Source organism: Zalophus californianus, chromosome 17 (assembly GCF_009762305.2).
Source record: "Zalophus californianus isolate mZalCal1 chromosome 17, mZalCal1.pri.v2, whole genome shotgun sequence".
Taxonomy (NCBI): Eukaryota; Metazoa; Chordata; class Mammalia; order Carnivora; family Otariidae; genus Zalophus; species Zalophus californianus.
In genome coordinates this window covers 41002428-41026453 of record NC_045611.1, presented here as the reverse complement: position 1 = coordinate 41026453, position 24026 = coordinate 41002428, and the positions used below count along the sequence as shown (strand labels likewise).

The following is a 24026-nucleotide window of genomic DNA, read 5'->3' as shown; positions in this document are numbered from 1 at the left end:
GGCACTTAACCAGCTGCACCACCCAGGCGCCCCCCAAAGGGTAATCTTAGGCCATAATGGTCAGTTCAACCCTCGGGAAGTTCATCAGTATTTGAACCTAACTTTCCAAGTGATCAAATCAACACTTCTAAGATAAAACCGGATAGAACCTTCTGGTAATAAAACATAGAGGCAAGTGTTTTTAACAAAAAATTTATTACCAAAATACAATATTAAAGTCAATACATGACAAACTCCTGTAAAGCAAAATAAATTATTCTAACATTGTACAGTATTTCCAAAGGTAGTTAAAGAAGCACTATAGACCTTGCTTCACTGTTTGTTGAACAGATAAACTGTCCTACCATGAACACAATCCTAGAGTTTTAGGCTTTAAGGCATGCAGCTCGATGTGCAGGATAATTTTACAAAATGCAAATCATCCTATTTTAATAAGATACAGTGTCAGAATTAACTGTAGTCTTTACATGTCAGTGTTCCAGAATTTTTTAGACTTTGGCTATAGAAGCAATGCCATAGTGTTACACAATACTCATTTCTTAAAAAAATACATGTATTCATGTCCATGAATATCAAACTCAAATTTCTATTAAATATATTTTATAGAATATTACTTAGAGCACCTTGCTGTACAATAAAAAGATTAAATAAGTGTCTATGAAAACTAAAAATATAATAAGTCTCAATAGAGAAGCCTGCTTGTCTTTGTCAAGCCAAGTACATTGTGGGAAGATACAATGTAAACATGGGTGCCCACCATCTGCTTTGTGAGAAAAGACAAAGAAAATAAAGAAGCCACCAAGAGCTACCTCGAATAGGATGAGAGATCTAGAACAAAGGCTTCTGTTCTGTCAGTGTCTGTACACCCTGCAGGCCGGACACAGAACTAAAATCTACAGGCAGGGCACTGGGAGAACACTGGGGCCGCCCACCATCTTCTGGGGTTATTAGAGGAGGAGAGAAAACGTTGGCCCCCTGGAAAGTATTACTTATAATGATCAGAATGCATCGTCTTGCCCCCTCCCCACCTTTGCCTCGCATCCGGTACGTTTCTTTTAAAAACCATTTTTACTATCAAATCTTAGAACTGTGTAAAGTGTTCAGAGTGGGAAACAAATACTATGAGCTTTATTACGGCAAAAGATCTATTACAAGTAAAATGTTATTCCTATAAAGAGAATTCCTGCTATTAGTGTAATACCTATCTCTTCTACAATTAAAATTGCATACTTAGCCTTCACTATTACTTTTGGAAATGTTCAACTGTTCTTGGTAGAGACAGTGTTCACTTAAGGCTTGCCACAAAATGGTAACAGGAAGGTACGGAACACCCATGGTATATGGCTCCTCCTATTGCCCCGGGGAAAGCGTTTGAGGATATTCTAGGTTACAATCAGATGAATGTTTAAAGGTTTTGAACTTCTGGGTTTTTTCTCCATGAGTTAGGTAAATTTTAAATCCATGATTCCAAATGGGAAATTTATGTAACAATCAATGGAAGTGGTTTAGGGAACTGAACGTAATTTAAAAAATTCACTATTGATGTTTTTGGGATTTTTTGGGTTATTAATATTTTCCAAATGATTACATGAAATTAAAACCAAGGAAACTTTATAAAACAAAATCCTGCTACTAAGGTTGTTAATTTTTAGAATGAGTGATAAAAATGGAACCATTTAAAATATTTAAATGTGAAACGAAATATAATTGTGTTTTAATTCTGAAAACTGGAGAAACTATAAATCCATATGCAGTGAATTTGGGTGATATAATTTAGTATAAATTCATTTTATCTTTTTTAAAAACCACCTATCAGAGTGGTATTAACTCCCATAAATAAATTAAAGCTACCTAAATCAAACAGCCGCCAAGTTACGATCAATTGTTTGTTTAAATATCATCAACATGAGATTAAAAAAAAAAATTTAAACAATGTTTCAAGATGGCCTGGCCCCGCCCACTTAAGTAGTTCCTGATGCGACCTGAAAAATACTAATTCATTCAATCCATACCTAGACTTTGGGAAGGGAATTCTATCCTAAAATATGTCTACAAAGTATTCCACTCAAAAAACTGTTTTCAATGTCTTCTGAGTTTATCAGAGTCACAGCCTCAGCACTAGAAGATGTTAGAAATCAAGTTCAGAAAGAGCACCATGAATATGGTGCACTGCATGGTGCACCGGCCTTTTGACTGGTATGAAGAATTTACTTTGACAAAACAATGCAAAAATAAACGATCAGTTCAACAAAAGCCAAAACGAAAACAAAAACACCCCTGTTCTCTTTGAAACACATTATAATACAAACTGTGTAATTAATGAGAAGATTACATGGGTGCGATGGCGAGTTTTAGTGCGAAAGCACTGGTAGTTGGTCTTCCATATGTCCTATTGCACACTGACAAAATGGAATATCCTAGATAGGAGAAACCCTGTGGACTTGCCAAATGTTGTTTGTTATTAAAAGTTTTATAAACAACCTGAATTTTTACTATAGTTTAGCCACATTTGATTATACCTCTATGCTAACAACTAGATTAAACTCCCGGAAATAAAATCTCCACAGCAGTACTCATTCTAAGGGGCTTTTGAATTTCGCCCCTCTTCCCCCAAATGATTTTTATTTGAGTTCCAAGTACTTCCAAGATCTGATGATCAAATGCAAATTTTCATACTTTGTTGCTTGAATAGACCTTTGTGATACTACGCTTGGTCTATAGTTTAGGAGAGAGGACTATAAAGCATGTGTGGCAACGGAGCAAATTGCGGTGTTCTGTCAAACACTTTGAAAGGAGTCTTTGGGAATGTGCTGTGCTAAACGAGTCCCCATTTTCACGAACCTTCCGATTTGGTTTGAGGCAGGTGGGAATTCACCTATTTTCTCCTTCGCTCACAAGAAATTCACTGTAAATTTAAGACAATAATTTACTTCTTAAATGCCTATTTATACTCTGGGTTTGGATTCAGAGATCTCTCTCTTTTTTAATAAGTAATGATCTTAAAAAAAAGTACTGTATCTTAGATTGAGTAAATGATTAAATCCTATCGATTTGGGGAAAGATTTAGGTAGATCATTTCATAGCCCTCTGGTATCTTATCCTTGTTGACTCTGTTGGTGATAGTGAAAACCCCTCAGACAGCAGCCCCCCACCCCTCACAAGAGGCCCGTCCCTCTGGAGTTGGCATGTCCAAGCTCAGAATGAAGAAGAAAACTAAGCTCTGTTTAAGACTGTGACACTTTTACAACAAGAAGTTTTAGAATAGTTCCCAGAAAAGCTCTTTCTTAATTCTTTTGCTTGCATTTCTACACTATAATAAGCTTTGAATAATAAATACACTCAACACTAAGAAGAGGTAACAGGGTTAACACAGGGTTACATCTTTGCTTCCTCCTCAACCCACTTGCCCTCACTCAGAATATTTAAATATCTTTACCATGTATCCACCTGGAATTTTTTATTACACTGCAAATTTGCTTCCAAAGTCACATGCGTCTCTTCCTCAAAAAAAAAAACAACAAAAAAACCCACAAAAACCAAAAACCAAAACCCAAACACCACACCAACTATTTCTCCTGTGTCTAGTAAGTTACTTGATAGCACAAAGGTGAAACCGTGGTTTAAAGGATTTCTCTTCTACCGTGTTCCTCTTCAAGTAGTTATTCAATCTAATTTGTGTTTAAAGTGGTGTTGTGGTCCTTATTTAGGATGATGTTTACGATCTCACCCTCATGCTCTTTCATATGATCCAAGAGATTTTCTTTGCTGGTAGATTCGAAGCCACAAATACAACAACAGAAGAGTAAAACACAATACTCCATACCAGGAGGCGCCAGACTGGAGTTTTTTTCTAAATTATATGAGGTATTACTTGTAGGGCTCAGTTTCTCATTGTCGTTGGAACCTACAACTTCGCCAGGAACCTGGGAAATCAGCTCTGAGGATGATACCAAATTTCCCGAACTTCCAGTGACAGGATCGGCTCTTTCCTCACTGCTGTTTACGAGCATCTTTGCAGGGGATTTCCCCAGAACCCTTAAACACAAAACAAAACACACCAAATCCTCAGTTGGTTATAATGTAAGGTTAGCAGGTTTAACCCTCACTTTAGTTTACATACAAAAAGGGAAGGGGTAAGGATCAGGTACCTGCCACTCTGTGAAATGGCATCATTGATAGCCTTGTTTACTTGTTCGTAGTTGTAATTTTGGTCACTTGCATGCTTCCACATGTGAGACTTCAAAGAAGGAGGGTGGCTGCACACATACCCACAGAGAGAGCATCTGAAAGACACAGGTGACAGGTGACAGAGCGATCCCATAACCTCATCTGAAGAATTACAGTGATTCTGTAACAATTATGAAATTCCTTCTCCGGAAGCCTCATGAGACATCCTATTTCACCAAATCTAAGATGTTACTGATTGTAAGAGATGTACTGATTTCGGAGGCTAAAGTGTCCTAGAATGAATAAAATTAAGTATTTTCTGTTATAAAAAATTTATTAGCATCATGACAAACATCCCAGATTACCTGGGCTATTATAGTATTTGGAAAGATTTCTAATATAGTAATATACAAAATCTTTGCTCTAAATTATTTAACCACACACAGGAAGAAAAATACACAAAATCCATACTTTATACCACTCATTTTTTTAAGAAAGCAGAAAGGAGGGTGCCGGGTCGGCTCAGTTGGCTAAGCGTCTGCCTTCGGCTCAGGTCATGATCCCAGGGTCCTGGGACTGAGCCCTGCATTGGGCTCCCTGCTTAGTAGGGAGTCTGCTTCTCCCTCTCCTTTGACCCCTCCCCCCGCTTGTGCTCTCTTGCACTCTCTCAAATAAATAAAATCTTAAAAAAAAGAAAGCAAAAAGGAATCAAATAATTTTAACATGAACTGTTTATTTACAGATCCACAGAAAATGGTAGTAGTCCTGAGAGTAAATTAACAATTTAGATTTCATAAATAAAACTGTTAGTAATCTTCAAAAAGTTTCTATTTAAAATAACATTTGTGGGCGCCTGGGTGGCTCAGTTGGTTAAGCGACTGCCTTCGGCTCAGGTCATGATCCTGGAGTCCCGGGATCGAGTCCCACATCAGGGAGTCTGCTTCTCCCTCTGACCATCTTCCCTCTCATGCTCTCTCTCAAATAAATAAATAAAATCTTAAAAAAAACACATTTGTTTCACATAATTGGTTACACTTGGTAAAATCTGAACTGAATGAAGTATTTAAAAAAAAAGTCCAAAAAAAAAAAAAGAATAGACTTTTTGGGAATGGATTCTTTTAGCACTTTTAGGTTTATCTCCTTTCCCCTGCGTCCAGTTCTCCCTCTTAGTAATATCTTGCATCAGTGTGGAGTATCTGTTACAAATGGTGAACCAAAATGGATACATCATTATTAACAGCTGAATGTTCACCGTTGGTGTTCCACAGTTCTGTGTGTTCTGACAATACAAAATGTCATGTATCTATCATGACAAATCATAAAGGATAATTTCCCTGCCTGAAATACCCTCTGTGCTCTATGTATTCACCCCTCACACCCCCCCCATCCCTGACAATCACTGATTCTTTTACTGTCTCCACAGTTTTGCCTTTTGCAGAATGTCACACAGTTGTAATCACAAAGTATGTAGCCTTTTGGACTGGTTTCGTTCATTTAGCCATATGCATTTAAAGCTCCTTCACATCTTTTCATGGCCTGATAGCTCTTTTCTTTTATTTTTATTTTTATTTATTTTTGACAGAGAGATCAGAAGCAGAGGAAGCAGCAGGCAGAGGCAGAGGGAGCAGGCTCTCTGCTGAGCGGGGAGCCCGATGCGGGGCTCGATCCCAGGACCCTGAGATCATGACCTGAGCCGAAGGCAGACGCTTAACCGTCTGAGCCACCCAGGTGCCCCTGATAGCTCTTTTCTTATCACCAAATAATATTCCATTGCCTGGACATACCACAATTTGTTTACCCATTCACCTACTGAAGGTTATCTTGGCTGCTTCTACATTTTGGCTATCATGAATAAAGTTGCTGTAAACATATACGTGCAGTTTTTTGGATGGATATGAATTTTCATCTTTTGGGTAAATACCTAGGAATACAATTGCTGGAGTGTATGGTAAAATTATGTTTATTTATTTTTTTTTAAGATTTTATTTTTTAATTAATCTCTATAGCCAACGTGGGGCTCGAACTCCCAACCCTGAGACCAAGAGTTGCATGCTCTATCGAATGAGCCAGCCAGGTGCCCTGCAAATGTACTTTCTAAAAGAAAATTTTGTTAAATACTTAAGTAGAAGCCTAACAAATCAGGTAACTTATCTGAACTCTTCACAACAATAGGACACATGGTCACTGATAATGAAGCACAAAGAAAATAAAAATGCATAAATAAATATGACAATTAAACAGGCAAGGTCTAAACTCTCCCTCTAATCCATCTTCAACTTTATGATGGATGCAGCAGTATTAGCTTTTTATTACACATCCTGAGGCATCAGGTCCAAGGCCAGTGAAGGGCCTTTTACCTCAAGAAATACCAGGCCAGTTAAAGGCAATAAATGTGCAATTTTTGGAAGAACTTCCATAAATTCAAACATAAAAAAGATGTACAATTTTCATTAATAAGCAGAAAAATGCATCACGCCCATAAGTGTGACAGAGATGAATACTGATAATGCCATTTTTGTACAGATGTGAAGAAATGGAAATGTATAAATTGCATGTATGTAAGTAGAAGCACTCTGAAGAGTAATTCCTTTAAGACTGAAGAGGCACACATCTGTGACCTTGTATTCTAGTTCTAGGGTGCTACCCTAAAGATATTCTTATGCGTGTTTACAAGGGCACATGTACAAAAATCATCATGTAGCCATGATCAGTTAAGATTTTATTTATTTATTTGACAGAGAGAGACAGCGAGAGAGGGAACACAAGCAGGGGGAGTGGGAGAGGGAGAAGCAGGTTCCCCAAAGAGCAGGGAGCCCGATGGGGGGGCTCAATCCCAGGACCCTTGGGATCATGACCTGAGCTGAAGCCAGACGCTTAACGACTGAGCCACCCAGGTGCCCCTAGCCATGACCAGTTTAAAAAAAAAGGGAGGCAAACTCACAACCACTGTTTTCCCACAGGAATATGGAAATAAAATGGTTTATTTTCATATAAAGGAACATTATACTGTGCCTAAAATGAAAGAACTAGATGTATACTTATCACATGAACCAATGATCAGTGAAAAGAAAAAGTAACAAAAATATTTGTTTGGTATATCATTTAAATAAATTGTGAAAATACCAAAACCAGTGTATATTAATACACTCAAATATGTATACACACACACACACACACACACACACACACACACACACACACACACACACAGTAAAGTCTTGAAAAAATGCTAGGAAATGATACATATTAGGATCAGGACAATGGGAAGGAAGGGGAGAAGTTTTACATGTCCCTGTTTTATTTTTTCAAAATGTGGTTAAGATGTTTGAAAGGTTTTATTATTTAAGATATTTTAAAACTGTTATTCCATTCTCTTTAAGACTTTATAGATTGCATAGTAACTTTATTACTGCCCACACACAGAAAACTAACCTTCAATCATTTTATTTTGCCTATTTATATCTGAGATGCAGTACTTTTTTTTTTCCTAAGCAGGCTCTACACCCAGTGTGGAGCCCAACGAGGGGCTTGAACTCACAACCCGGGGATCAAAACCTGAGCTAAAATCAAGTCAGACACTTAACCGACTGAGCCACCCAGGCGCCCCATGAGATGCAGTACTTTTTTTGACACATCTCAATAAATCTATTTCACTAATATCTAGAAAAGGGCTGGCAGCTGGTGATCACTCCCATCTCCTTGCCATTAAGCTCAGTGTCCATATCTGACTATACTTGTTCATTACACTGTGGGGTGAGTGTGCTCTGGGTACCGTCCCTGGCTCAAGTGTTTCTGGACTGGTCCCTTGAAAGGAGACTGCCCTGCACCACTGTGGCCTCGCACCCAGGTCTACACTGAGCAAGTGGGAGTGAAAGAGCCAAGGCCAAGAGATGCCCACTCGTTCCCACCCAGTACTTTCACCAAGCACAATGCCTTTATGCATTGTGTCATACACTTCCATGGTAATTTATAATATACATCTTTATATTTATCTTAGAAAAGGGGAAAATATGGGTGCCTGGGTGGCTCAGATGGTTAAACATCTGCCTTTGGCTCAGGTCATGATCCCAGGGTTCTGGGATCGAGTCCTGCATCAGGCTCCCTGCTCCTTGGGAGCCTGCTTCTCCCTCTGCCTCTCTCTCTCCCTGTCTCTCATGAATAAATAAATAAAATCTTAAAAAAAAAAGGGGGAAAATATACACAAACTCTTGACTCTTCAGATTACTTGTCTCCTTATATATATTAAGAATCCTGCCCTGAAACCTCACCGGAAAATTCTGTACCCAGATGAACCACAGAATGCTGCACATCAAAGGGTCATCTGAATGGAAAGTCAGTCTCATGCAATGAGAATTTCATACTTTGAGAAAAATGGGTCAAAAAATAAATGTCAGAAGTTGCAAATTTCTCCCACGGAGCATCTCCAATGTGACTCAAACCTTTTAAAAGTAAGAGTGGTCAATTATTCAGTTAAATAATTGATTTTTTTTAAAAAGCAAACTAACTTTAGAATAGTTTTAGAATTTTACAAAAAAGTTGAGTTCTTCCTATTGTTAACATCTTTTATTGCTAAGGTGTATCTATCATAAATAAGGAGCCGAAGTTGATACATTAATATTAACTAAAGTTCATACTTTATTCAGATTTCCTTAGTTTTCTCCTTTTTCTATTCCAGGATCCTATCCAGAATACCATGTTACATTTAGTCATCATATATCCTTTGGATCTTCTAGACTTTAACAGTTTCTCAGACTGACTTTGTTTTTAATGACCTTGACAGACTTTTAAGAACACTGGTCAGGTATTTTGTAGAATGTCCCTCAATTTGGGTATGTCTGATGTCTTTCTCATGTTTAGACTAGGGTAATGGGCTGCTGGGGGGGAGAAAGACCAAGGGGTATAGTGCCATTCTCATCACATAATACTGTCACAACATGAACACTGTTGATGCTGACCTTGAGGTCAAGCTTTTCCACAGGAAAGTTACACTTTCTTATCCCCTTTCCACACTGCACACTTTGGAAGAAAGTCACAACGTGTAGCCCGTACTTCACTTAAGGAGTGGGAATTATAGTCCACTTCCTGACAGCAGAGTATCTATATAAATCATCAGGAATTTTGCACAGGAGCTTTCTCTATTCTCATCCATTTATTTATTTAGTCATTAATGTCAGTATGGACTGCTGGATATTTTATACTCCGGGATATAATTCAATACTGCACTATTTATTTCATTGCTGAAATCACTGAGGGCTCCTCCAAATGGCTCCCATATTCTGTTGACATACTGCCATTGTTTTGTTTGTTGAGCACTTCCCTTACTTTCTGGCACTACAAGATGTACCAGGCTTATCTACCCATATAAATCCATCATCTCTCTAAGCCATTTCTCTCGTTCTTTTTTTTTTTTTTAAGATTTTATTTATTTATTTGACAGAGAGAGACACAGCAAGAGAGGGAAAAGCAGGGGGAGTGTGAGAGGGAGAAGCAGGCTTCCTGACGAGCAGGGAGCCAGATGCGGGGCTCGATCCCACGACCCTGGGATCCTGACCTGAGCCGAAGGCAGACGCTTAATGACTGAGCCACCCAGGCGCCCCTCTCTTGTTCTTTTTATTTGTATTAGAAACCAAGATTTGGGTGCTGAATGAACTACTCTCTTTCCTTCTTTTTTTTAAAGACTTATTTATTTTAAAGAGAGAGTGAGAGAGCTTGTAGGATGGGGGTGGGGGGCTAAGGGGGAGGGAGAATCCAAGCCGACTGCCCGCTGAGCGTGGAGAGCCCAATGTGGGGCTCAATCTCACGACCCTGAGATCATGACCTGAGCCGAAATCAAGAGTCAGACGCTTAACTAACTGAGCCACTCAGGCGCCCCTGAACTGCTTTATTTCTATAAATAACTTATTTCCTGATTTCAAAAATTCACTGTAGGAAATTAGAAATAAACAAAAACATACAAAGAAAACAAAAATCACTTATAGCTTAACCACTAGAAGTAACCAGTATTATCATTTTGATGTGTGCTTACCAACCTTAAAATAACATATATTTATAAAATTGGGATCATGCAGGTTAACTATTCTGTTAGTTACTTTAGATACTTTACCTATAAAGATACTTTACCTATAAAAGAGTGAAGGTAAGAATTACATCTGACTTCTCAGAAACCAGGCAAACGAGAATGGAGTGAAATAATTCAAGTATTGAGGGAAAAAACAACCAACCTAGAATTCTGTAGCCAGCAAACCAGCAGGAGATAGTCTTACAAGAAATGTTAAAAGAAGTTCCTCAGAAAGAAGGAAAATGATATAGGCCAGAAACCTGGATGTACATATCGTAAGAAAGAGCATCAGAGAAAGCATAGGAGAAGATTTAAAAAACCCTCCATTTTTCTTATTCTTAATTGACCTAATAACAATTTGTTCAAAATAATAGCAACAATGTACCCGATTATATATGCTTATATATGTGTGTACACACACACACCCCCTTATGTATAAATGAAATTAATGACAGAAATGATACAAGGGATGGGAGAGAAGAATTAGGATTATTTTATTTAAGGTACTTGTACGACCCATGAAGTTGGTATAATGTTATCTACGTGGATCTGGATTAGTTATAAATGTAAATTCCAAAGTCTAGGGAAACCACTACTAAAAAGTAAAAAAAGAAGTGTAAATGATATGCTAAGAAAGGAAAGACTGAAATCATACCACATCTTCAATCAAAAACACAAATGGCAAAAAAAGAGCAAAAGAAAAAAAACAGGAACAAAGAACAAGGGCAACAAATAGAAAATAGTAACAAATATGACAGATACAAATTCAACGTTATCAACAATAATTTTGAACATCAGTGGTCTAACAACACCAATTAAAAGACAGAGGTTGTTGGGAGTGGATTAAAAACAAGAATCAACCACATGTTGTCCATAAGAAACCCATTTTAAATAATGAATACACATAATAAAAAAATTTTTTTAAAAATAAAAAATTAAAAAACAAAAAAAATAAAAAAATATGAATACACATAGAGGTGAAAAGTAGATGGAGATACATATACCACACTAATACTAATTGAAAGAAAGAATACTATATTCATTTTAGACAAGGCAGACTTCAGAATAAAGAAAAGTGACAAGGAAAAAGAGGGGCATTACATAATGATAAAGGGGTCAATTCTCCAAGACAGATGGTCTTTAGTACGATGTGCCAAACAACAAAGGATAAAACTATATGAGGCAAAAACTGACAGAATTGCAAGGGGGAACAGATGAATCCACTATTGTACTTGAAAACTTAAGCACCTCTCTATCATAAATAGATCCAGCAGACATAATTGAACTCAATACCACCATCAATCAGCTGGATACAACTGAAATCTATAGGTTACTTCACCCAACAATAGCAGAATACAGATTCTCAAACTCACATGGAATATTGACCAAGACAGACCACATTTTTGGCCATAACACACCTGAACAAATTTAACAGAAGAGAAATCATGCAATGTCTGCTCTCAAACCACAACAGAATTAAGGTAGAATAACAAAAATACTGGAAAATCTCAAAATATTTGGAGATTAAACAACACACTTATAAATAACACAAAGGAGAAATGTGAAGAAAAATTTTATAGTATTTTCAACTAATGAAAAAGCAACTTATCAAAATGTGTAGAATCCAGCAAAAGCAGTCCTTGGGGAATTGATAGCATTGAATGCATATATTAGAAAAAAAGAAAAGTCTAAAATCAATCATCTAAGTTTTCACCTTAGGAAACTAGAAAAAAAACCCGAGCAAATTAAATCCAAATAAATAGGAAAAAAACAATAAAATTAAAGCAGAAATCAGTGAAACTGAAATCAGGAAATCAACAGAGAATACAACAAAACCAAGAGCTGGTTCTTTGAAAAGATCAAAAAGCCAGTAAGTAACCAGGCTACTTAACAAGGTAAGAGAGGACACAAGTGATTAATATCAGATATGAAAGAGGGGATATCACCACAGATCTTATAGACATTAAAGGGTAATCAAGGGGGCGCCTGGGTGGCTCAGTTCGTTAAGCGACTGCCTTCGGCTCAGGTCATGATCCTGGAGTCCCAGGATCGAGTCCCACATCGGGATCCCTGCTCGGCAGGGAGTCTGCTTCTCCCTCTGACCCTATCCCCTCTGATGTGCTCTCTCTCTCTCATTCTTTCTCTCAAATAAATAAATAAAATCTTTAAAAAAAAATAAAAGGTAATCAAGGAATAATAAGAACTCTATGTTCATAAATTTGATAACCTAGGTGAAACAGACCTTTCCTTGAAAGACACAATCTGCCAAAACTCACACAAGAAAGAACAATTTGAAGAGGCTCTGAATCTATTAAAGAAATTAAATTAGTAATTTGTGGAGTGCCTGGTTGGCCCAGTTGGTAGAGCATGTGACTTAATCTCAGGGTCATGAGTTCAAGCCCCACATCGGGCATGGAGCCTACTTAAAAAAATAATATAAAAAGAAAAAAAAAGAAATTAAATCAATAATTAATAACCTTTCAAAAAAAGAAAGCACTGTGTCCAGATGGGTTCACTGGTGAATTCTATCAAATATTTAAGAAAGAAATTATACCAATTCTCTACAATTTCTTTCAGAAGATAAAAGGAGAAGGAATACTTCTAAACTCATTCTGTGAGGCTGGCATTACTCTAATACCCAAACCAGACAAAGACATTACAAGAAAAAAACAAAGAAAACTATAGTCTAATACCTCTCATGAATGCAGAGGCAAAAACCCTCAACAAAGTACTAGTAAATTGAATCCAATAATGTATAAAAGAAATTCTATACCACAACCATGTGAGATTTATCCCAGGTACACAAGCCTGGTTCAATATTCGAAAATCAATGTAATCTACTTCATTAACAGGTAAAGAAAAATTATAAGATCGTATTAACAGATGCTGAAAAAGCATTTTACAAAATCCAACACTCATTCATGATAAAAACCTTCAGCAAACTAGGAACCTCTTCAAATGGATAAAGAATATCTACAGTAAACATACAGCTAACATCATACTCAGTGAGAAACTAGAAACTTTCCTGCTAAGTTTAGGAACAAGAGATGGACGTCCCCTCTCACCACTCCTTTTCAACATTGTACTTGAAGTCCTAGCTAATGTAATATGGCAAGAAAAAGAAATAAAAGATAACAGACTGGGAAAGAAAAAAAAAACTGTCTTTGGAGATGACATTATGGTCTATATAGGGAGTCCAAAAGAATGGACCAAAAAACTCCTGGAACTAATAAGCAATTATAGCAAGACTGCAGGATACAAGGTTAATATACATAAAAGTCAATCACTTTTCTATATTCCTGTAATGAACAAGTGGTATCTGAAATTAAAAACACAATACATTTAGCACTCCCCAAAAGAAGTATTTAATTTGAACAAAATATGTGTAAAATCTCTATGAGGACAACTACAAAACTCTGATAAAGAAATCAAAGACCTAAATAGATGGAGAGCTATTCTATAGTCATGGATAGGAGGACTCAATATCATCAACATGTCAGTTCTTCCCAACTTGATCTATGTATTCAATGTGATCCCAATAAAAATCCCAGCAAGTTATTTTGTTGTTACTGCCTCTCAAGTTTATATGGCTAGGCAAAAGATCTAGAATAGCCAACAAATATTGAAGGAGAACAAAGCTGAAATGACACTATACAGCTGTGGAATCAGGGGCCACTAGGAGTTTGGAGTGTGTGTGTGTGTGTGTGTGTGTGTGTGTGTGTGTGTGTGTGTGTGTGCGCGCGCGTGTGTGTGCGTGTGTGCGCGCGCGCGCGCGTGTGTGTGTGTTGGGGGACAAACAGGTGGAATACAGGGGATTTTTAGGGCTGTGAAATTACTCTACATGATTGTATTACAATAATGGTGGATACATGTCATTATAAATTTGTTCAAAACACACAGAATGTACAGCACCAAGAGTAAACCCTAATGTAAACTATGGACTTTGGGTGATAATGATTTGTCATTGCAGGTTCATCAGTTGTAATGAAAAATATGACTCCTGTGGAGAATGTTGATAATGGAAGAGGCTATAAATGTGTGGGACTGGGAGTATATGGGAAGTCTTTGTACTTCTGCTCAATATTACAGTGAACCCAAACTGCTTTAAAAAATAAAGACTATTAAAAAAGGTTGACAGTCATATATTAAGAATTTTAGGCACTTAAGGCTTCTGATACAAAAAGTCACTGAGAGGGGCGCCTGGGTGGCTCAGTTGGTTAAGCGACTGCCTTCAGCTCAGGTCATGATCTCAGGGTCCTGGGATCGAGCCCCGCATCGGGCTCCCTGCTCAGTGGGAAGCTTGCTTCTCCCTCTGACCCTCCCCCTGCTTGTGTTCCCTCTCTCGCTGTCTCTCTCTGTCAATTAAATAAATAAATAAAATCTTTAAAAAAAATTAAAAAAAAAAGTCACTGAGAACACTGCCCATAAACTCTAATATTTGCACCAGTATATGTTCATTCTTTTAGAAGATACTTAGAGTAGAAATTAGGAAAAGAAATGAAATATCAATGTTCTTTTCAAAGGACTACCAGGTCCAATGTCTAAAGTCAATAGAAAATAGCCAGTTTCTTTATATTCAAATTAGTTGTGCCTTCAAGGTCCAGAAAGTTTTTAAAAAAGTTGTTCAAAGTTTTTAAAAAGTCAAAATCACACTGATACTGAAACTTGGCAAGGGCAACTGAAAAAAAAAACTACATACCAAATCTCAGTTACGGGTATCAATGCAGATTATCCTGAATAAAATGCTGGCAAAGAGATTCCCACAGTGCATTAAAAGAATAATATACCATGACGAAGGGAGGCTTATTTTAGGAATACAGAGAATTCAGTATTAGGAAATTTATTATTATCACTCACCATTCGAAAGGATCAAAGGAGAAGTTGTATTTTCACTGTTGTTGCTGAAACTTAATCTAAAGAAATTCAATATCCATTTAAACAAAATATTTTACTATGGAAATCTCCCCCCCCCCCCGAGTGTGCGTGCTTATGTGGGGGGGGGTTTGAAAGGGAGAGAGAGAATCCCAAGCAGGCTCCACACCCAGCACAGAGCCAGATGCAGAGCTCGCAACCCTGAAATCATGACTTAAGCCTAAAACGAGAGTTGGACACTTAACCGACTAGAGCCACCCAGGCGCCCCCTCAATATCTTTTAATATGAAGAAGTCCTTAAAATCTTCTCTAAGAGAGGAACAGAGAGACAGAAAGCAAGACCAGTGTATGGAATGACTAAGCCCTAATCTTAGGAGCATTGACCTTGGGTCTGTAGTAAGGTTATTCTGAAGGGACCTGCACAATGGTAAATACTCATAGAAAGATCTAAATATGAAAAAAGTGGGAAAATATTGGTTAATCGGTAAATATTATTAAAACAATTTCAACTGATTAGAGGAGAGGGATACTATAGGAGAACCTCAACTTCAAAATAATGTACAGGCCACTTACACCTATTTCTACCTGCTTTTATTAGAACAGGTTTCCTTTAGCTAAATCACTGTTCTCCCACTTTCCATTCCTTCTGCATTCTCCCTACACAACTCCACAGAGCAAACCAAATTCTCTTAGTCTATAAAAATGAGAGTGAACTATTATTATACTATCATCTTGTTTTATTCACTTTGCTTACTATACACTTATTTTCTGAAATTATGTTGTTTACTTATTGTCTATCTTCTTTCATGAAGTTATTGTTTTTTTGTTTTAAGATTTTATTCAACAGAGACAGACACAGCGAGAGAGGGAACACAAGCAGGGGGAGTGGGAGAGGGAGAAGCAGGCTTTCCGCCGAGCAGGGAGCCCAATGCCGGGCTCGATCTCAGGACCCTGGGATCATGACCTGAGCTGAAGGCAGAGACTGAGCCACCCAGGCGTCCCCATGAAGGTATTGTTAACCTAAAAAAAAATAAAGCTGCCAGTTATTTATCAGAAAAAAATGGGTTTATTCGGGAATAACAGAGAATTGCAATCCGGGGCAAAGGAGCTTTGGCAAAACCAAGTCTTCTGAACAAAGGATAGGGATGCCTTTTTACAGAGGAAAGCAGGAAGTTAGGAAGGCTGTTACAAACAAAAAATCCACTGGGGTAAACTGGGAACTGGAAACACAGTGGCTTCTCATTTGCTGAGCTGTGACCATCTCTCACTGCCTGTGCTGTTGGGGGCTGGGAGTGGTGGTGAGGAGGTAAGCCTTTCTTCCTCCTGCTGGGATAGTAAAGTAGTATCCATCTGCAAGGTCCTTCTCTTCCTGCTGGGGTCTGCAACTGACAATGAGTGGCAGGGCACGAGAGCTCCCCCTGATGAACCTGCAACTCCATTCTAGTGAAGCTTCCCTTTATTAATCTTCATAGTATAAATGCCACGAGTTGGAACATGAACAGGTGACCCTATACCAACCTGACCAAAATACATGTAGTATCTCAAAAAAGCATAAAAAATATGTTTTGAAACAGAGGGCTATCTATTTCTAACAGATCATTTCTAACCATGTTACCAGCAGACTATCAACGTTCCTATTTCCAGTTACCCCGTATATACTGAAGAAGAGAAAAAAAAAAAAGAATAAAACCCAAAACAAAACCCTACTGACACAAGAATAGCAGCAGCACATTTACATGACATCACTTATCACAATTTTGTTTTGCTTTTTTAGTGGACCAGCCTGATGCTCTGATGATAATCCCATTTGGTACTTCAATTATTCAAATCTATTAAGGCAAAGTATACATGTGACATGAGGAAACAAGTGAGCACCCTAACAGATCAATTGCTGGTGTAGCCTCTGAGTAAGGCTGGACCAAAGCTTTGGAATACCAGAATGAACCCTATTTCTCTGTCAACCATTAAAGTCACATCCATATCTGTATGAAAAATGAGATTTCTTCCCAGTGCAAGAAAGCTATTTTGGCAACCAAAAGAAAGCCAATGGAGAAACCCATGATTCTGTTATTTCTAACAAGAAATATATATTTGGTCTTTGTCCCCATTCCTGGCACAGAGCTCCAAAACCCTTGGAATTTCCTAAGTGAGGAGAGTGATGACCGTGTTTTTTTTTTAAAGTTGGACAATGTTTTGTGACTTATGATATTTCCTGTAACAATATTAGATGATCCTGACATTTTTATTATTATTTTTAAAGATTTTATTTACTTATTTGACAGAGAGAGATTGATCACAAGTAGGCAGACAGGCAGGCAGAGGGGAAAGGAGAAGCAGGCTCTCCGCCAAGCAGGGAGGGGCTTGATCCCAAGGCAGAGGCTTAACCGACTGAGCCCCCCAGGCAACCCACTGTGTCTTTTGTTATGTTAATGAGGCGACCTTCTGAACCTTTCCAGGTAACCTAAGGATGGGGGCTGGTTGCCAGAGGAACCAACCATGGGATTGGAAGGTTGGAGCTTTCAGTCTCTCCTTCCTGGGGAGGAGAAGGGCTGGAGATGGAACCAATCCTAACTGTATAATGAAGACTCTATAAAAACCCAAAAGGATGTTCTGAGAGCTTCTGGGTTGGTGACCATGTGAAAGTGCTGGGAGACTGGTACCCAGAGAGGGCATGAAAGTCCTGCCCCTCTGAGGCCTTGCCCTGTGAACCTCCTCATCTGGCTGCTCATCTGTATCCTATTTATAATATTCTTCAAAATAACTGGTAAATGTATGTAAACTGGTTTCCTGAGTTTTGTGAGCTGGTCTAGCAAACCTATGATTTATGGTCAGCTGGTTAGGAGCACAGGTGACAATGTGGAAGTGGGGACAGTCTTAACCCTTAAGCAGTGGGATCTGATGCTATCTCCAAGATTCAATTCGTAGGACCCCTCACCCAGTCAGTATCTGCTGAGAATTGAGATAACTGCTTGGTGTAGAAAAAAATAAACATCATCGGGGCGCCTGGGTGGCTCAGTCGGTTAAGGGGCTGCCTTCGGCTCAGGTCATGATCCCAGGGTCCTGGGATCGAGCCCCGCATCGGGCTCCTTCCTCAGCGGGGAGCCTGCTTCTCCCTCTCCCTCTGCCTGCCACTCCACCTACTTGTGCTCTCTCTCTCTCTCTCTCTCTGTTAAATAAATAAATAAAAAATCTTAAAAAAAAAAAAAAGAATAAAACACACATAAGAAAACCCAATGCAAGACTGAGTTTTTCTATAGGCTTTCTTCTATTGCTCGTGGGTCAGTTACTTTAGTCCCAGAACCCCAAGAAAATAAGAATGTGGTTCAAACACCCTATTTCCCTGGCCTGGGATTATACTTGGACCTTACTCCAGGTCTGATTCAATTAGGAACAACTGCCTTGAGGGATTAGGTAGAAGAAAGCAGAACCTGGATGTTCTACAAGATTTGAAGTGACATGAGTAGGATTTGAATATGCATAAAAAGATTTTGATAAAAAAATTCTGCAGTAGGGTCTTACCACATTTGTTTCCTATGTTTTCAAAGGAATAAATAACTAAGGTTCAGAGAAGTGGCCAAATTTTGTGAAGAACCCAAGAAGTCTTTATGCCACTGTGAAAAACAAACTCTTTTGGTCCATCCCTTTAAAACAAAACGTATTGTTTTCCTTCCAATTAAATTATCTGCTGTTTTCTTAAAAGAAATTCAAGTTTTTTAAAGACTTGAGTTTTTCCCCAAGCCAAGAAAACTGACTAAAATTCAACATGCCTTCAGATTGAGAGACTGAAGTCTGTAACTGGTGGAAGTGGTCTGTGACTTCTAAGCGTAGGTCATAAAAGGTAATAATACAGCGCTCGCCTACATGTAATCTAAGCGCTTGTTCACTCTGGGGCACTAGCGTGTGTAATCTAAGCGCTCGTTCACCCTGGGGCACTAGCACTTGTAATCTAAGTGCTCGTTCACCCTGGGGCACTAGCGCAGCGGGGATACCCTCGTGGAGAAATCGGACACGTGTTCCAGCTGAGAGCCCTGGCCGAGGCCCCAGCCAACAGCCAGCGTCAAGCACTGGACTGCTGAGGGAGCCTTCACATGGAGTCAACTCCAGCCTTTAGGTCTGCGCTGCTAAGGCCCCAGGCCTGATGGAACAGAGACAAGCCATTTCTACAGTGCTCCTCCTGAATCCCTGAGCTTAATAAAACCACTGCTGTTTTATACCACTAAATTGGGGGTGGTTTGGCATGCAGTGGTGGTAGGCCTCACAGTTTTCTGGCATACCCGAGACTTGAGAGACCCGGGGAAAGTTTAATCTACCCAGTTCCTCTTTGCACATCTATGAAATTGGTAATATTTCTAAGTACTGGGCTATTATAAGGATTAAAAGTGAGCTGACAAAAATCAAGTGCTTGGCACACTGCCTGGCCCATGAAAAATGTTCTAAAAAAATGTTAACCATTATTATCATTTCTAATATTTTTATATTTGTAGAAAGACCAGGTTTTATTCAATGACTGACCACATAGAGTGGCAACCTTGTCATTCCAAAATACCATTCCCGTTGCTTAGAACTTTCTTGGATTTTTTTTTGTTGGTATTTTTAGTTTTAGTGCCATATTAGAAAACTAGGCTCATTAATACAAAAATAAACAGTATTTTAGACCCAGCTGATGTACACCCCTGAAAATCAGAATCATTATTCTATGAGCACACATTTTCACAAAAACACTGACATCAATTTCAGAGTATAAAGACACAGAAGTCCTAACTACAAAGAAAAAGATTAATAAATTTGGCTACATTAAAGTTTGTCAAAAACATCACTGAGAGAGCAGAAAAACAAGCCATAGTTTAGAAGATATCAGCAAAACACATAACAAAGAACTTGTATTCAGAACACAGAACTGCTGTAAATCAGTAAGAAAAAGGCAGACAACCCAATAAAGAAATAGACAATAGCACACAAAGGAAAAGATACTCAACCTCATAAATCATCAGGGAAATGCAAATTAGAACCACAACAACATACCTCTACACACCTACCAGAATGATCAAAATTAAAGACTAACAATGTGAAGTGTTGGTGAGAATATGAACTGGTATAGCCACTGTACATTTTGGATAATTGCTGAGAGTATCTACCAAAATGGAACATATATGCATGCCCTATTACCCAGATATTCTGCTCCTAGGCATAAACCCAATGAAAACGGCCTTGTCTTATATACACCGAGAACCACGTGAAACAATGTTCAGGGGCACCTGGGTGGCTCAGCTGGTTAAGCGTCTGCCTTCGGCTCAGGTCATGATCCCAGGGTCCTGGGATAGAGCCCCTCATCGGGCTCTTTGCTCAATGGGGAGCCTGCTTCTTCCTCTCCCTCTGCCCCTTGTCGCTGCTCATGCTCTATCTCAAATAAATCAAGAAAATCTTATATATATATAAAGAATGTTCAATAGGCATTATTTGCAATAAGGGGAAAATATGGCAATAATCTAAATATCTATCACTAGTAGAATGAATGAATAAATTGCTAGTCTTACAATGGAATATCATATAGCAATGAAAAGGAATGCATTAGTACCACATTAAATTATATGCAGTGATGATGAGTTAAAAAAAGCCAGATATAAAAGAATGTGCACTGGGGCGCTGGGCTGGCTCAGGTGAAAGAATCCTTTTTTTTTAAGCTTTTATTTATTTTATTTATTTTCAGAGAGAGAGAGAGCGTACACAATATGGGGAGCAGCAGAGGGAGAGGGAGAAACAGGCTCCCCGCTGAGTTTAGGAAGCCCGATGTGGGACTCGATCCCAGGACCCTGGGATCATGACCTGAGCTGAGGGCAGACGCTTAACCCTCTGAGCCACCCAGGTGCCCTCAGTCGAAAGAATCTTGAGGTTGTGAGTTCTAGCCCCATGTTGGGTGTAGAGCTTACTTAAATAAACTTAAAAAAAAAAAAAGAATATATACTGTATGATTTCATTTCTATTAAGTTCAAAAAAGGGCAAAACTAATTTATGATGTTAAAAGTCAACTGAACACCTGGGTGGGTCTGTCAGTTAAAGCATCTGACTCTTGATTACCAGCTCAGGTCTTGATCTCAGGGTTGTGACCCAAGTGAAGATGGTTAGGGGGTAGAGGGTGAGGTAGCAGGGAAGGATGTTTTCTCCAGAGTTTCTGAGATGACCTTACAAGCGCAGGAGCAGCAGAAAACCAGCCCCTTTGATGCACCAGGAAATATGCTGGTGTTTTTAATACATATGACCTCATTCAATCCTCACAAAGCTTTATGAGGTAGGCAGTATTCTCCCCAGTTTCATATGGGAAATAAGGCTAAGCCCGGAATAACACCCACAAGGTCACCCAGCTAGGCATAGGTGTGTGGCCCAGGCCCGAGGCTCTAAACTAAAGCAAGAGTGCTGCCCAAGACCCTGGGTTGCCTCTAAGGCCACACAGCATGAGGACCTCAGCTGTGACAGCACTGCTACCTGGGTGTAGCATCTCTCTGGTAAAAGAAATAAGCTATGCCTGCCTATCCAAAAACCAGATTACTGTTTGTTTCTGAAATGAGAGGTCAACAGCATTTCTGGGGGGGAGGGGAGGTGATGTCACACAATGAAGCAGTGAGAGAGGAGGACAGAAATGGGGCCCAACGAGTACTAGAGGGCCACCACTGCCTGAGTGCTCAGTTTGTGCCGGTATGTCACACATGGTATGCAATCTAGTCCTCATGCCTGTCCTGTAGAGCAGGTGCCTTAATTATCCTCACTTTAGAAAAGATAGGACCAAGCACAGCAGGGTGAAACAGCTTCCCCAAGGTAATAAATGCCGTAAGTCAGAGAGCTCAGATGCGGTGCCAGGACTACCTGACCCTGGAACCAGGGCTCTTGACCAGTACTTGAAGCTGAACTGCCCAGATCACACAAATGGGTTCCGTGAAGGACTGGAATGGAAACATAAAAAGGAAAGGCAAGGGCAAAGAACAGTTATACATACTGCAGAAAATCTATGACGTAACAGGCACGTTAAAATACACATGCACCTGTTCTGCCCTTGTGCGAAGACTAGAAGTTGTGCAACAAGGCACTCTGACTCTGGAAGAAATTCATCATTGCTCCTGGTGAGCATGTTTCTTAACAAAAAGTAGGTAATCAGAGATGTGTAGGGCATGGATTCTGAGAAAAGAAGCCCAAACTCTGACCAGTGAATCAGGTGGCAAAACTGTATGAAGTATATATGCAATTAGCTACAAAGACTATGGTGATTACTTAGATTAAATTAGATCTCAAGAAGGTGATGCTAACTAGCTCAAGGCAAGCAGTATTGCCAAAGAAGAGAAAGTCCTAGAAGCATACCAGAATACAGTGTGTTAATTCACAATCTCATGTGGATTTAAAGTATTTAAAGAAGGTCAAAAAGAGTCACAAGATTTGACAGTTTGAAAATAAGACTTATGAGAAAATGCTGGGAGGGGGACATACGACATTTCTCCTAAGACATAAGCCCTCAGGCCAAACCCAGTGACAAAGTGTAGTGTGAGTAAACCTGGAAAGTAACACACGGAAGTCGCTCTGCTGTAAGAGGAAGAGGGTTCTCATTGTGCGTTGCCCACTGGTAGGAAAACCCTAGGACAACCACAACCAATCCTAGAAATCTGTGAATATTTTAAGAACATAAGAAAACATAAACTCTAGGACACCAAAAACTATCAAAATTCATCTTTAAGCTATAAGACTAATCCATTCAGGTTAGATGTGAAACTCTCCTTCACAAACCCAGAATCTTTCATAAACTTATCATAATTGTATACTTGAGAGTTCACCTATTTATTGTTTATCATAAACTTCATGAAAGAGGCATAATATCCTTTTTATCATGGTAAACTCTAAGAGCCTAACACAGCTCCTGGAACATAGTATTTGCTCAATAAATACTTCTCAATGACTCTGAATGAAGAGTCTAATTCTAGACCCCAAAAATGTTATTTTATTCTTGCCTGGATCACATGAATTTGGCCCGGTATGTCATTGCATTTAAAAATAAAGATACCCAAAATATAAAGGCAAAACTTTCTCCTCTTATCAGATGAACTAGTGTTCCCTGTTTCCATCATGTTCTTCTAAATACTTCCTAGTGTAAATCATAAATGATACATGCTAAGTACCACCTATCACTCCTCAGCTGTAATTTCTGGCATGGAGTTATTATTAATAATGGTTAATGGCCTTCACTGTATTCTGGGGAAAAAATCTTTCTTAGGGATCCTAGTTTTAAAAATGTCTGAAATAAAAACAAACACACCCAGGCAAGGCCAAACACCTTCCATAGAGCTATGAGACTTTGCAAATGAATATACTGCCTGAAGAGTGATTATAAATAAATAAGAGTGATTATAAATAAGTTTCCAAACTAAACAAATGTTATAAATTTAAAACCATACATATACAGACTACACTACAGCATCAAATAATAGCATTTTCAGGCATAGTCTGTCAGGTTTTCACTTAGCTACTAATACAAGGGAAAGTTTCCCACACTCACTTGTGTCATACCCATATAAAGACTGGGGAGGTAAGTTAAAAAGCGAAACAGGTTTTGATAAGCCATTAAAAAAGTTCATGTCCATGGCCTAGTGCAATTAGTCATGGTGACGGGCTCAGCTTTGAGCCGGAACCTGATATTCCGTCACGGCTGCAAGTGGAACAGATTGCTCTGTGACAGCTGGACAAACTTCTGCAAAAATGTTTGTACTTTTACTACATGAACATGCAGCTTATTCTCAAGAGCTGAAGTGTACTAAGAAATAATGATTTCTATCTTGATCACCTGAGAACGTCTTTATTTCCTGAAAATAAGTATTAGACTTGGCTTCTGTGAAAAATCAAGTAATGAAATTAAATTAAATGATAGCTTAATTTTCAAAAGGAGAGTCTTTCA

General features: G+C 38.7%; 1 protein-coding gene across 3 annotated transcripts in view; it reads right to left on the bottom strand.

Moving 5' to 3' along the window:
* Window positions 1-192: 192 nt before the first annotated feature.
* Window positions 193-24026, bottom strand: part of ZNF507 (zinc finger protein 507) — a 39007-nt gene continuing 15173 nt past the window's right edge. For all 3 annotated transcript variants that reach the window (XM_027619299.2, XM_027619300.2, XM_027619301.2), the window contains 2 exons: window positions 4149-4283; window positions 193-4035 (listed from right to left, as the gene is read on the bottom strand). In XM_027619299.2, coding sequence (XP_027475100.2) covers window positions 3669-4035; window positions 4149-4283 — 502 coding nt within the window. In that variant the 3' untranslated portion in view covers window positions 193-3668. The remainder of the gene's footprint in view (window positions 4036-4148; window positions 4284-24026) is intronic.